The 15,777-nt window shown below is 43.7% G+C and overlaps 1 protein-coding gene across 1 annotated transcript in view; it reads left to right on the top strand.

The window, feature by feature from the left end:
• dapk1 (death-associated protein kinase 1) overlaps positions 1–14,912 on the top strand; it is a 66,582-nt gene extending 51,670 nt beyond the window's left edge. Inside the window, exons 19-26 of the mRNA XM_079161263.1 lie at positions 2,485–2,562; positions 4,433–4,649; positions 7,557–7,742; positions 7,852–8,049; positions 8,261–8,399; positions 8,723–8,843; positions 9,191–9,379; positions 9,909–14,912. Of these exons, the coding sequence (XP_079017389.1) occupies positions 2,485–2,562; positions 4,433–4,649; positions 7,557–7,742; positions 7,852–8,049; positions 8,261–8,399; positions 8,723–8,843; positions 9,191–9,379; positions 9,909–11,210 (2,430 nt within the window). The 3' untranslated portion in view covers positions 11,211–14,912. The remainder of the gene's footprint in view (positions 1–2,484; positions 2,563–4,432; positions 4,650–7,556; positions 7,743–7,851; positions 8,050–8,260; positions 8,400–8,722; positions 8,844–9,190; positions 9,380–9,908) is intronic.
• Positions 14,913–15,777: the final 865 nt, after the last annotated feature.

Genomic DNA, 15,777 nt, shown 5'->3' with positions numbered 1-15,777 from the left:
AACAGACGGCTCGAGAAATACATTTGAATACATTAATCAGAGTTCTTTCTTCCCTTATAATTAGTACCAAATTACAGAGTTATTTCCAGGAAATCTTTAGGTAACAATTAAGAAATGACGGAGCGGTAAACTAAAGCAAAAACCAAAATTACTTTCAGGAATAAATTATTCAGAACGTATATATTTAACGCTCGGCGCTTCCTCTCCACTTGTTGGTACGTGTCGTTATATTTCCAACCAAATAAACAAAAGTTTAATCTCTCTTGTAGGCTCACAATTAAAACACACGTTCTAACGTGCAGTGAGGTAGAAAAACACCACATTTGAATACGTTGACATGGATTTGAGGAGATTTTTCCCTTTTTTCTTACATTTTATAGACAAAAACGATTAATCGAGAAAATATTCATCAGGTTAATGAAAGTAATGGTCAGTTGCAGCCGTGCATTGAGTTCAGATCAGATTATTATATTAATCTATTGTGAATTTGCCCTCCCGGGATCAATACAGTCTTATTAGATTTAAACCCGTGAACCACCTGAAGGCTTGTTTGAAGTCTTACTGACATTAATTCTTCACCTGTAACATCATCTGTCCTCTAAATGTACTTTGCACACTGTGTAGTGAACATCTGGTCAACAGAGTACTCTTTGTTATAAGCTTCTCTCTGCAATCTTAAAGTTGAATTCTTTGTCACTTCATTGAGTTTAGGATTATTATTTCGCTCTGCTTTAATTCAGACAATCGGTTCTAGGAAGGCTCCGCTGCCAGATGTCCTGTCCTCTCTCTGCATCCTCTAGCTGTTAATATTGTACGACGGCCGACGTGCTATGCATGTTTAATCTTGAAAGCGCATATTGAGATGTATAATTCATCGTCCAGCGGTTTGTTGCGGAGCGGCGGGACAGCGAGCTCAGGGCTCCATCTTTATCGTTGGCTCTGTTGTATTTCATCCTGTGTTCCCCGTCATCGTTCCTCTGAAGAGACACTACAGATGATCCATCGCTCTAATATTAGTCGTGTGGCCAACAAAACGCCAGCCGCTCGCATCATCTGCCCAGTTGCCAAGCAGCGATAGTTTGTAGTCGTAAACGCTGCTGCCGTCTGTAGGAGCGAGTCCCGGGAATTCGCTCACGTGTGAATCACACTTAAGTGGTCATTTTTAGTCATTAACTTACAGTTCTGACATTTAGCTGAACCTGAACGGCTTAAAGGTTGCTGTTCATGATGTGACCTGATCAGAGAACGCTTTAAACCTGCAAGAGAATAAAGAGAGAACATGTCTTTAGTAGAGTATTGTTGGTTTGTTTGTTCTAGATTAAAGACTCCGTATCTTTTCACAACAAACACAGTTGAACGTCTTTTGGCGTAACGGTCTGCAGAAACAGGAAGCTCTGTGTGGGTGTTTCAGGCTGTCGATGCAGCTCCTCCCTGTGGAGCAGCAGCCAGAGCCGGACGCTGACAGATGGCTGCGTTACTGAGAGACGCTTTACACATGTGTCGAGGACTGGTGTGTGTGTGTGTGTGTGTGTGTGTGTGTGTGTGTGTGTGTGTGTGTGTGTGTGTGTGTGTGTGTGTGTGTTCGGTGCTTAAAGGGGAAACGATTCAACTTCTTTGAGTCTGTTTTTAGGTATTCGGGGAGCATCGCAAGTAGTGAAGCGATCTGTGTGAAGTCTGATAAATTCGCCTCAGATGATGTCACTTGAGTCAGTGTCGGTTGGGGCTAAAAACCACTAATTTTAAAATGAAAAAAAAAACAACGTGGGTGTGGAGTTATTGAGAAGTGAGATGTCTGTAGCTCTGCGTGAGGCTACTGCTTCTAGCATAGCACACGTGAATCTGCGACTGTGGCGGTTGAAAGGCATTGTGGGTAATGTGGGCTTTTAAGTTTTGACAAGGAAGAACAGTGCGTGGAATATAAAGATGATGAATCTGGTTCTGCTGCATCAATTTTGATCTTTTAAAACAACAAAAACATCCCGAGTCCAACACGTTATAGAAGTGTAGAGCGCTAAATCGGCTGAAAACCTTTTTTTAAATGTGTGTAAAAACAACCGGGCATCACAAAGAACTGCTGTGATGTGATTAAACGCAGCGTTCAAATACAAAAAAAAAGAATTAAATATATGCGAGAACAACAAAGAAAACATAACATTAATTTTTTTACTCTACTTAAAGCTTACAGTAAGTTATAATCACATTAAAATGCATTATAACAGCGCTATAAGCAGATTATAACAAATAATAGTGCATTATAGTCATTGGGCATCACAGAAAGTGTTCCAGATGTTTCTGATGTTATTGACTGTATGTTTCCAGGAGCAGCTCGTTTCCTTGTTCTAAAAAGAATAAAAATCTGAGATATCCGGCTTCCTAAATGAAACGTCAACACAAGATGTGTATTAGAAACACTTGAACAAACTAAATGTAAGACTTGTTTGCATGTGTTCATCCCCCTTTTTCTCTCTTTGTTCTCCCTCTCAGGATGGAAAGTCAGCGGAGGATCTGGCCCACACCGATCAGCACGAACTCATCGTTTCCTTGTTGGGAAAGCTTAAAAAGGTAAAAAGAATACGACGCACCGAAGCCGATCAATTATACGTTTTATGTTCTTCAAACCAGAAAGAAAAGTCGTGATTCACGAACACTCGTCACACTCGGCTTATTTCAGTGCGGAGGTGTGGAGAAGACGCGTCTGCAGCAGGAAGGTGTCGGATTTTTAGCATCCCTCCATTTTTAGACGTTTTGTGTGGCAGCAGGTAGAACAGGCTATAAAAGGATACGGTATCTTTATCTGTGTATGATGCTTCTGGATGTTTTCCTGTTCAGCCTTTTGACTTAAAGCGTATCGAATGAACCGGTTGGTCTTCAGTGTCTCTCTTCCAACGTGACAGGACTCAAACCTTCTAGTTGCATCACATTCAGCTCGTCTAAACCGTCCGATCCAGAGCCGTGCAGCGTTATAACGTCCAAAAGCTCAACGTTACCAAACGTCTCCTCCAATCCATTTCTTTTTTTCAGAACACCTGCTGAGATTCAGTGCAGAGCGTGAAAACGTGACAGCAGCAACTGTGAAAACACTCATCCTCTGCATATGCTGAGCTAATTTAAGACTCTTTTGGCACGTTGATGCCAGCTTCTGACTTCCCAGGAACCCAGAGAGGAGAAAACACACACACAGAGCAGCTCTTTAAGCTTTCAAAGAGAAAGAACCTTGATGAGTTGTATTCTCCCACTTATTGGAATTAGAAACTTTATTTATTGAATGTGTTCACATGACCCAGGTGGGAGGAGGGAGGGCCTTTCATCCCCCACGCAACCACTCACAGCATCTGAAGCCACTTCTGATCCGTGACTCATCTATCGGTCCGTTCAGCATGTGTCTCATGTTAACAAAGCTGTTGTTTATATATCTGAGTGAACAGTGTTTAATATAAACGTGAGATATAACCTTGATCCAGATAATGAGCTCAAACAGATTCATTTGAATACCAAAATATAAAGATAATTCACCGTGAGGATGATTTACACTTAACATCTATTAAGGTCCTTTTCAGCCATGTGACAAATAACGGACAGATTCTGATTTATTTAAACATTGTTCCCTTCATGTGTGTTTATGTGAAGGGGTTAGGGTTCATTCACTCATCAGCAAACTAGAAACAACATCAGACACTCAACATGTGACTTGCTGGTGTTGTTGTTGCTCCTCTGTGCCTCAACACACACAAACTTCAGTCTGTGCTTCCTGTGTTCATGCTTCCTGTGACGGTTTGATTCAAACGGCCATCTACACACTAGTGATCTGCTCGTGGTGCACGGAGGAAAAGTGAATTTGCCTGCAAAGTAGTAATATAATGATAATAACGATTAAAACAAACTTTATTTATACAGCAGCTTTTCGTGCAAGAAATGCAGCACAACGTGCTTTACAATAAGGGAAAATAGACACAGAATCAACATAAAAACAAGGAAAATAAGATGGGGAAAAACATAAATAGTGATACAATAAAATAAATTAAATATAATACATGGAATGCAAAACAAACCTGAATAATGCTAATAATGAAATCTATACCTTTATTTGTCTCTATTCTCTTCTATTTGTTCTTTTCTTCATCAGTGGAGATTTAGATTTTCTAAGATGGAAACTCAAAGTATTTCCCCACAAACGCTCTCTCTCCACACAGCTGTTTGCTCACTGTTGTTGTTGTTGTTGTTGTTTGATATGAGTAAAAATATGAAATGCAAGGTTTTTTGGCAAGAGCGACTATGTCTGTATAGTGTATGTCTGGTGTGTTAGAACATTTACAGATGGTCTGTCCTCCTTCACGTGATGAACGTGCATCTCAATGTGACCTGAGCTCACAGTAGGTTTTTTTAATGAATCCCTTTTCTTCCTCGGTGGTGTTTTCCTTTTGCGGTTCCTCAGGACAACCACAAACTGAGCTACATCCAGCAGCTGCGGCCCACTCAGACCGTCCAGCCCCGGATCAAGCTGAAGCTGTTCGGACACTCGGGAGCCGGGAAGAGCTCCCTGCTGGAGTCCCTGAAGTGCGGCATCCTGCGCAGCCTCTTCAGGAGGAAGAGGACACGCATGTCCAGCACCACCCGCCACCCGAACTCCCCCGTCAACTCCAAACCCGCCGGTAGGTGACAAGACGGCTCCGCTGAAGCCGAGATTAAGCTTTTCACCTGCCGAGGACCAGAGAAACAGGCCAGAATAATTCATTCGGTGCATAACGGCAGCGTTCCCCTTTTCAAACGCCCGTCCTTCATCATCATGACAGGAAGCAGATATTCTGAACAACGGTCGACTCTAATTGATATACGAAACACAAGCATGTAGTGCATGTTGTACTTGGACAAAACCAGAAAGATGTTTGTGATTAATCCAAAGAATGCATTATTTAGATAAAATAAGATGTCTGAAGAAGTCCTGTAACTGCAGCATTCATTTTAGAACCAGATCTTCTCATTGATGTTAAACATTATTTATAAAGGCCTAATACATGCAAATGTGAAAAGAAAAAGTAAGAAAAGTCGTTAATTTTGGCCCAACTCCAGCCTGAAAACGTTAGATTAACTTGTGCAGTAAATCCAGAGATTGATGTTTTCAGAGGTTCTTTTGTTCTTTATTCAGTCGACTTCATGAGCGGTTACGTTTTAAAACGTTTGCAGCAGAACAAAATGATAGTTTTTACAGTATTGACAGGAATTATCTGCTGTTTGACTTCCAGTTTAGTAGAATTTCTGACTTCGGTGACTCCTCCTGAGAGTATGAGACGTGTGGTTGAATACATGACGATAACACGCCTCCCTCAGCCGTTCACACGTTTGACCCTGAGATGAATGAGCTGAAAGCAAAACATAGAAAACACCCGTTCTCATTCTTCTACTAACAAAGAGGCAGACTTGACAGCAGCTGTACCTCGCACCTTTAATTACACGGATGATACCGTCTCATTATTTCAATTCAGGGGCCTGAAGTGAAAGGAATTTGACTTTGTGACATCAGCAAATATCGTATCGTCGTCCAAAGAACAGGTTTCAAATCGTATCACGATGAATCTTGTGATTTACACCCCGACGTCTCTCCCCGGGTGACTCGGGCAGCTAGCCCAGTATTAACCCCATTGCTGCAGTCACCCTGACTGGAGCACACACACACACACACACACACACACACACACACACACACACACACACACACACACACACACACACACACACACACACACACACACACACACACACACACACACACACACACACACACACACACACACACACACACACACACACACACACACACATGCCGTTGTGTTTCCTTTAACTGCTCCATTCTGCGGCGCTCGGAGCCTTTTACCTCCCAGACAGACGTGACGCTCGCTACGATAACGGTCGCTTACGTGAGCCGTGTAGTGTCACCGATCCCGTCCTCTTCTATGCTATCGGTGGAAATCTGCAGCCTCCGTCAGAGCTGCAAGAGGGGCTGAAAGAGCTTCTTTTCTCTTTTTTTTGTTCTTTCTATTCTGGCTGCACGGCCTCTATTGAGTCTGTTTTATATCTGCAGCGATACGTGACACGAGTCCACAGCGAAGCACGAAGAGGTAGAGCGGACGTCATGATGTCCATTCGTCTTTCTTTTCAGAACATGCGTCAGTCTCATGACGGCTCGTTAAACGCATATTTACCTCCGTCTTGTGTCAATATTCGTTGCTTTATGATGCCACAAAACTCATCAGGACACCAGAGAGAATTCTGCACTCTGCATCGATTTCTGTCCACTCAGGTTGTTCATGCGTCGGTTAATTGAGATGGACTGCTCTTCTTCTGTTCAAGAGGTTGTGAAGACAGCTTGAGCTTCTTCTAAATCTCCCTTTCTTGTGATGAAGAGGTGCCGACACAGACCGATGTGGCATCAAGTCCGTTTTTCATGCAAACAACAAGTGAGAGGCCTCGACTTCAGCTGACGTTTAATGCTTTACAGATGTTGTTTTCCAGTGTTTTTGCATGAATCACACTTGAGGATCCCACCGGCAGCGATGCTGCACTGCAGAACTGGTCAACAACAACAAACAACAGCAGAATGTCGTTTATCGAGACCTGTAACTTCATCTCACTTTAGTAGTAGTTTTGTCTCAGGGTGCATTCACACCAAGCAGCCTTTAAACTCTCCAGCATGTGTTCTCTTTTGATTCTGTGTGTTAGTACATCCACAACACACACACAGGGGTTTTATCAGATGGATTTCAACATCGGATCGCCAGCGATTCTTCACGCTCAGAACTCATTTCACTGCCAGAGAGATTGCATTCATGTAACGTTTGTTTACAGCCCTGATTGTGTCCAAATGAGGCCGTATGGACCTAAAAGAAAACACAAAAAATGCATTTTTCAACCAAAGTAAACAAGCTGTAGGTGTGGTCCTACTCGATGTGAAGGAAATCCAAACAGTGACGTCTGCATTGGTGCTTTATTAGTCATAGAATAGCACCACCGTGTGTTTGAAAGTGTGCAGTTAAAAAGCAGTGAAAACTAAAACTGTGGATTCAGATCTGAGAGTAGAAATCATGAAGACTTGAGCTCAGCTTTATCTTTGAACGGATAATCTTCTTCTAGAATATTTCAACAGTCACGTGTTTATAAACACACAAGTACAATTGAGATTCACTATGTTTAATATAGCGTGTTGTATGTTATATAGCAGAGCTCTGGTCGTCTGGGAGAAAACGTTCAGTAGCTTATTCTTTACAGATTTTAAATATTATTTTATATTTCACATAGTAAATGCCTCAAAGAGTGTTTAGACATGGAGGCACACATGTAATGCACTGAAACAACAGATGTAAAAACAAAAGAAATACTGTGAATAATATTTATTCACACTTTTGTAGAATTTTTATTTAAAAACAAATTAAAAAATATGTTGAATCTACGTTGAAATGTGCGTCCTTCTGATGGAAAACGTCTTCTTAATGAAAGGCTAATACTATGGAGAGGTCCGCACCGATCGACGGTCTCATCACGAGTCTCCCCCTCTTGTGTTTTAGTGTCGGTGAGCATCTCCAACCTGTACCCCGGCTGTGAGAACGTGAGCGTGCGGAGTCGCAGCATGATGTTTGAGCCCAGTCTGACCAAAGGAGTCCTGGAGGTCTTCTCCCCCGTCAGCAACGCTCTGTCCACGGCCGACGACCAGGCCACCAAGGCCATCGACATCCAGCACGGGAACATCCACGGTGAGACCCAGAGCCCCGCTTAATAAGAACGTTTCACCACAACCGGGAACCTTGACTGAACCCTCTGCCGGAGACGCTTCACGTGCCGCTTCATTTCCCCTCTCTGCAGGTGTGGGCGAGTTCAGCGTGTGGGAGTTTTCGGGGAACCCGGTCTACTACTGCTCCTACGACTACTTTGCGGCCAACGACGCCACGGCGATCCACCTGGTCCTGTTCAGCCTGGAGGAGCCGTACGAGACCCAGCTGGGTCACATCACCTACTGGCTGAACCTGCTGAAGGCCCTCAACCTGCCGCAGGACAACATCGGTGAGGACGCCGAGCACTGACTGAACATCAGTGGATCGAATGTTAGAATGTATCCTGATTGTCAAAAATCATTGGAGCAAGTATTCAGTCAATGTCTTGAATCTCGGTAATAAATCACCGATGAGAAAATGTGTCTTTTCAAAATATCTTTTTCTGAATTGTAAGTGTAAATACTGAACTGTGTGTGTTTTGTTTTTCTGTCTTCCTGCAGCCTTCGGAGGTCGGGTCCAGCAGCCCCTCGAGGTCGTCCTGGTGGCGACGCACGCCGACCTCGCCGACGTCCCGAGAGCTTTCTCTGGAGAGTTCACCTACGACAAGGAGAAAGCGCTGCTCAAGGAAGTCAGGAACAGGTTGGGACTCAAACCGGAGCACGCAAGAGAGGGACAGTTGTTGTTGTTTATTTTATTAACTAGATCTGGCAATGCAGAGTCCTGTGGTCCTGTAATAAACTGACTTAAGGCAGATAGCTGTAATTACTACATTACCCATGAGCCTCAGCAATCGCTGCTATGGAAAACAAAAGACGACGTTATACTTAAATACCATGAATTGAATCAAAATGTCAGACGTAGCTGTCGACTGTTCCTTTACAGATGCTCCTTCGTTATTTCTCGGTGCTCCTCTTCACAGATCTTATTTTATTCATGTTTTTTTATTTTTGTTTTGTTTTCAGGTTTGGGGTCGACCTGCAGATCTGTGACAAATTGTTTGTGACGGATGCCGGAGCCTCGAACTCCAAAGACATGAAGCTGCTGAGGAGTCACCTGCAGGAGCTTCGAGCCGACATCATCTCTGTGAGCAGACACACACACACACACACACACACACACACACACACACACACACACACACACACACACACACACACACACACACACACACACCCTCGCCTGTTTTCTCTCAGTACGTCTTTATCCTGATGACACAATTTATGACTTCATAGTAAGTCTGACGGAGCTAAACACTGTCTTCTTCCTTCTTGTATCAGATTATAGAAAATAAATGTTTCATGATTCTTTTTAAGAGAAGATACTGAATTCAAGCGACTAAATGTGATTTTAATTCTTCATTCGTCAGTTAATATCTTAAGAAATGATCTCCAGCAGTGAATCCAGGTATTAACCCCCTCCTCCTCCTCCAGAGGTGTAGTCCCATGACGCTGCTGTCGGAGCGTTTGCTGGCGACGCTGCCGACCTGGAGGAAGCTGAGCGGACCCAACCAGCTGACGTCGTGGCAGCAGTTTGTGAGCGACGTCCAGGAGCAGATCAACCCTCTGGTCAGCCAGGACCACCTGCGCACTCTGGCCCTGCAGCTGCACAGCATGGGGGAGGTGTGTGTGTGTGTGTGTGTGTGTGTGTGTGTGTCTGTCTAACAGCTTCAGAAGAGATTCCCACATGTTAAAGCTCACACATGAGACAAAATAAAACAAGTTATTATATTATTGTACAATGTTTTGCTTTGGTAATAATAAATCAATAATAAACCAATCACAGCTGGTCCACAGCAGCTGATCTTAAGTTCTTCAGACGACCACCAGGGGGCGCTGTTTGTTCCTTTCTAACCCTTATCCTATGCTTGGCCACGCCCCCAGCCCAAAGCAATGGGAACATTAAAGCCCTTCAAGACCTTTGTTGTCAGCTGTAAATAATTACTCAGAATTCCTCTCAATTACTCAGTTTCTCTATTTATTTACCCGAATGACTCGTATCACTGGACGTCCTATGTCTCTATCAAAGCAGTTTATTACTTTATTTCATGTCTTTGTCAATATGTTTCACCACATTGAACTGGTTACTCTCCTTACACGTTTTCTGACTTATATTCTACTCTCTTCCCTCTCTCCCTCTTTCCTCCCACAGATCAACATCATGCAGAGTGAGACGGTGCAGGACGTCGTCCTGCTGGAGCCTCGCTGGCTCTGCAGCAACGTCCTCGGCAAGCTGCTCTCTGTGGAGACGCCCAAGGCCATCCACCACTACAGGGGGCGCTACAGGCTGGAGGAGGTGCAGGCTCTGGCTCCCGAGAGCGACGTGGACGAGCTGCTGCAGATCCTGGACGCCATGGACGTCTGCGCCCGCGACGCCACCAACCCCTCCATGGTGGACATCCCCGCCCTCATCAAGACCAACGGCCTCAACCGCTCCTGGACCGAGGAGGAGGAGGAGGACTCGCTGCTCTACGGCGGCGTGCGACTCGTCCCCGCGGAGCACCTGACCCCCTTCCCCTGTGGCCTGTTTCACAAGCTGCAGGTGAACCTGTGTCGCTGGAGCCACCAGCAGAAGCCCGAGGAGGAGGGCGGGGAGGACTTCGACGGAGACATCCACCTGTGGAGCAACGGAGCCAAGGTGAGCCAGGGAGGAGCGGAGGCCATGATCCTGCTGGTCAACCACGGCCAGGGGGTGGAGATCCGGGTCCGCGGGCACGACTCGGAGCGGGCCAAGTGCTACGCCCTGTTGGACACCGCCTGTAGCATCACGGAGAACCTGCTGGCCTCCACGCTGCCCGGACTGCTCACAGCCAAATACTACCTGAGTCCTCAGCAGCTGCGGGAGCACCACACCCCCATCATGGTCTACCAACCCAAAGATTTCTTCCGTGCGCAAGTCCAGCGGGAGTCCTCGCTCACTAACACCATGGGCGGCTACCGAGAGAGCTTCAGCAGCATTCTGACCTTCGGCTGCGCTGAGGTTTACCAGCAGGGGACTCTGGGAACGGACATCCACATATCGGACGTCCCGCTGTTGGCTCGCAGGAAGCTCTGCCGCATGCTGGACCCTCCCGACGCTCTGGGCAAAGACTGGTGCCTGCTGGCCATGAACCTCGGCCTCACGGACTTGGTGGCCAAACACAGCAGCGGGACTCCGAACGGCGCCCCCGAGCTGGACTCGGACCCGGACTCCCGGCGGGCCGCCGCGCCGCAGCAGCCCAGCCCGACCGCGGCGCTGCTGCAGGCGTGGAGCGGGCGAGCGGACAGCACCGTGGGCGTGCTGATGGCCAAGCTGAGGGAGCTCGGCCGCCGAGACGCCGCCGACTTCCTGCTCAAAGCGTCGCCCGTTTTCAGGGTCAACATGGAGGCGGTGGTCGGGGCCGCCAACGGCTACCCCCCCGCCTGCAACGGCGGCACGTCGTACAACTCCATCAGCTCCGTCATATCCCGCTGAACTGCACGGGGGGTTCGGCTGTCTCTCCTCGCTTCGTCTCGTGTGACGTTTCCCCTGAAACGGGACGTGTGTGTGTGAATGAACATGAAGTGCAATCGTCCAGCTGCTCGCTCCTTAAATCACTCTCGTTAAGTTGGCGTGTTGAACCAGATGTTGTGTTTGTGCTCGCCACACCTGTACAGCCGACCTTTCCTTCCACTATGAATGTTGTGAAAGAGCCGATTGTCCTGAGCTCCAAAGAGGAACCCTGTGCTTTTATTCTGTTCTCGATCTTGTTGTGCTGCTAGTTTATATTTCCCTCCTACTTCTGCTCTCACATCTTACAGCTAACGGGACAGAAAAGCTACAAAGAAAACATCAACTCTACGTGAAGGAATGATTAACAAAGATGGCAGCCTCATGTTTGGACCCCTTTTTTTTTTAAGTATCCAAATGAAAACTGAGGATTTTCCATCTTGACTCACTCCGTCCATCACAGTCACATATAACATGATCTCCCTCCTTGCTTCTGTTTTACTGATGTGACGTTTGGGCCCATTGAAGCGTAGCGTTTGATAAATGAACAGCATTTTTCAGAGTGCCTTTGTGGCCTTCTACCTCCCTAAAGAGCACAAATATTCCAAACATTTCAAAGAACTGTGCCTTGTTGACACTTAATGGAAAATTAATTTCAATCAAGTCTATAGTCTTAAAGTGGAAAATGCCATCGGGGGGGGAAGGGTTAATGAAGGAAGGAAAACCAAGCTCGGCTTACGTTGTGATTAGATTTTAGTGGAACAGAAAGCTGAGATCACGTTTCTGCTGCTTTCTGTTCGGCGTTTGAGTCGCTGCAGGAGATGAAACGTCTCGTTGGAGTCGGCGTGACGCGCTGTGAGGGAAACAACATCCTTCATGTTTAAATGGTGATGATCTTCTTTAAGTATTACAGAAATGTCTTCAGTAGGGATTCATTTTTGGCGACACTTTATTTTTACGAGTCCCGTAATTTCCTAAGAGGCTCCTGGAAGAACCGTGTAATGTATGTGGTGTTCACTATAGCGAGACAAAGACACGAGACGGTTGGTTGTTGTTGTTGGAATTTCCTTGAAAAACCTGCTGAAAAAATAATCAAGTATTATGTGGAAGGAAGCTCTCCTGCTGTGCTCTGACTAAAAGCATCTCTAGCAAGTACGTTATGTTTGGAATTAAAGCCGCACTAATACATAAAAAAACCTAAAGATTACTACCGTAGGAGATCGTTTTAAAAACAGCAAATATTACATTTTCAAAGTGAGAACCGGAGATTTGTTTTGGGAATGTTTGCTTTAGAAATGACTTCTCCTTATCAAAATGTTCAGCTAGTAAACAAGGAATCCATGAAGTAAACTATTGTTATACTTTCAAGAAAATGCAGCTTCAGACATGAATCAAACAGCCAGTTAGCAAAAAGTCTCAAAACTGACTTTTCTTACTTGCTTAATATTGTCTCTTTAACATTGAGAGCCAGCTCAGGAGGAAACACCTCGAGTCTGCATTGTTCTTCCTATAATCAACACCTTGAGTCAGAGATGGTCCTTTCCAGGTTTGAAGAGTTTACAGTAACGCATCAGTTCCTTAACTATAACTATGGGACCTTTAAAAATAAAGTGTAACTATAATCTTTTCATTTAGAAACATATTTACTCATTTTCAGTTCACACAACGGGACCTTTAGCCGTGTTAGTCATTCCCCCCAATAGCACAGTGTCTTATAGGAGGATGTTGGTCCTTCCAGCACCAGACTGTATTTACTGTCACACACACAGACAAGAGGTCACTGATGCCTCTGAGCTTCCTTTGCTTTGAATAGAAAGTGGTACTTTATTATATTCAGTAAACACACCTGACACTGCTGCTTTTTTAAAATGCCTGCTCGACAGGTTTCCTGCGTTAGTGACGTCATCAATGAAGTTCCCGTCCACAGCAGCATCGACGCCGCGTCCGTCGAGCTAAATTCAAGCTTCTCTCGGTATCGCTGTCGGCTTCACATCTCCTTTCACTTTTGTCTTTTTATATCGCGAAGCTGCAGCTCGGCAAAAAAAGAGCAAAAGGAAAAAAGACGGCATGAAGTTAGAGCTGCAGTTGTGAAAGCTGGTGTTTTATAATGTGAGAGATCAGGAAAGAAAATGCTCTTTTCTTTTTCACGTGTTGTTTGGGGAAAAAGTGTCTTTCAATCCTAAAAAGTTACACTTTGTGGACCTTTTTTTCAGGACGCAGTGTCGCAGTTTGATAAAAAGAAGATGTGCCAGAGTGCAGTATTTCCTGTTTCCGTCTGTCGGCAGAGATACAACTTTAAATGCTATTTCAAATACTGTTCTTCTCTTTTTGTCTCCGCCTGAACTTGCCAATCCACACGATGTACATACTCGAGGCCTGTTTCCTCCACTTCCTCCTCTTGTTCTCTCTGTCGGCCCCAAATATGTTGACTCCAATGAAAATGAATGTACTACACATCTCTCCTAAGAATATATTAAAAAAAACAAATCAAAGATACGGTGATAAAACGCTCAACATGTGTACAAAAGTGATGGAATTAAATGTCCCAAACTGGTCAGAAACACCGTTTTATTTTATTTTTACAGAAGCTTTTGTTGATGTTTGCCAATGCTGTGTGCCTAAAACACACTCGTTCATTCCTCTTATTATTATTATTATTATTATTATTATTATTATTATTGCCTTGTACAGTATACGAGCTGAGAAGTGATGTTTCAGAAAGGGAAGTGAATATTATGTTTTTGTAAAAGCTGGGAATCACTATATTATTATCAACTTTGTCTCCGTTTGGTGTCTTTTCTTTCTCTTTTTTTCCGGATGGTTCTGACCAAAAAACAAGTGGATTTAAAAATGTCTGTCTGATGAGGAAAGACGAACTCTGTAATCTACAATATTTCCCCGTCGGAGGCTCCGGTCCCATCGCCACATTGCACACGTTGTCTTCTTTTTTGTTGCTATTTATGTTACGTTCTTTTAGCATGTCTTGGAATGCCATGTCCTTAGTACTTCTGACACTTTATAGTGTAATACATTTTATAATAAATTCTTTACCTAATGTCATCGTCTCTCTCATAATTGAAGACAAACAGTTAGAATCCTGAGGTAACGTTGTAGAAAATAGTAACTATCGGTTATTATTAAAGTGAGGGTTACAGATCTTTGTTGACGTTACAAAAAGATATTTCTACCTGTTTTCATCTGATATTTGCTATTTAAATGTTAAAGCCAAATAAAACAAGGAGGAGAAAGGATGGATATAAGCAACTGGTGACAAAGGTTTGCAAGTCAGAAGACCAGAAATGCTGAGAACTTGCTTTACATTACAAAACAGGAAGAGGCCGGTGTTCATTACAGACAGAATGGAGATTAATAGATAAATCACTTCCTCCTCCTTTATTCTCTTTATGACAGACAAACATCCTGTTTTCTTGTTGCACTGATAACATTTTATTAGATGTGGTCTTCATCATCTTATCTAATATCTATTCAGTGTATTGAATAGAAAACGTTCCAACGTTCCAGCAGTTTACAGTATCAGGTATTGATTCTTCGGTTGGGGTTTTATTTATTTTATTTCACTGTAAACGAGCCGATGAGGCTGTTTCATGTGCGATTTATGGTATTTGTTTTTGTATATTTTTTTTTTACAAATTAGTGTAATTATCTTTGAACAGGATTTTCTGTAGTCAGTCCAACACTTTTTTTTTTTTTACACATTTAAGAAAAAAATACTCTGGCCCTCAAATAAAGATTTGAATCCCTTGATTTATCTTGTTTTATAATTGTTTACATAAAGTGAATTTGCAATTGTAATTTGGGTTGAAATTAACAAGAGTTTACTATGAAATGAGTGTGTTTACGCTTGAGATTCATGAATCTAACATTAAAGAGAAAGAATTGTTTGACTGTAAAGCACTTTTGTTACTTAACAAACTCAACCAAGATCAGAAGATGTATTAGTTTAAAGGACGTCCTCGCTGCGTGTGACTTTAAATGGCTCTGGTGAATCGGGGACAGACGAGATTCCAGGCTGTTATTCACACGTCTCTGGGTTCATTGTGGAGCTGCACCTCCACCCACGCACTCTCATGACTCGGGGGTTTGTCTCAACTTGCCGACAGCTTACGCCGTCGACTGTCATTGAAAAATATTTGAACAGGCTCAGAGAGATAAAGGGAGCAGAGTGTGTGACGTTTAAAAGTCACGTGTATCTGAATCTGTCCTGCTTATTTTGCAAAACAGGATTTAAAAATAGATTTGATGATTTCTTGTCTTTGTTTTTGAAGCATGATTTAAATATACAGTATATGTTTGCAAACTTCAAACACCTTCAAAGTGATCTGGGGTTAATTTAAAACTTTGTAATGTGGTTTCTAGCTGTTTGTAATAAAGTTTTGATGCGTTATCAACTTAAATAAGTACATAAATTCTGAAATTTACATATCAAAATCAAATGAAGACATTAACCTCTACTAACCTCTGAAAACAACATTGATTGTTTCTCCTAAATCCTCTGGAAATGCGTCTTAACTGCGACAACTCACATTTTAAT

This window comes from Pholis gunnellus, assembly GCF_910591455.1.
Source record: "Pholis gunnellus genome assembly, chromosome: 6".
NCBI classification, from domain to species: Eukaryota; Metazoa; Chordata; class Actinopteri; order Perciformes; family Pholidae; genus Pholis; species Pholis gunnellus.
Note: the sequence above shows the minus strand (reverse complement) of the source record. Positions and strands in the feature narration are given on the sequence as shown.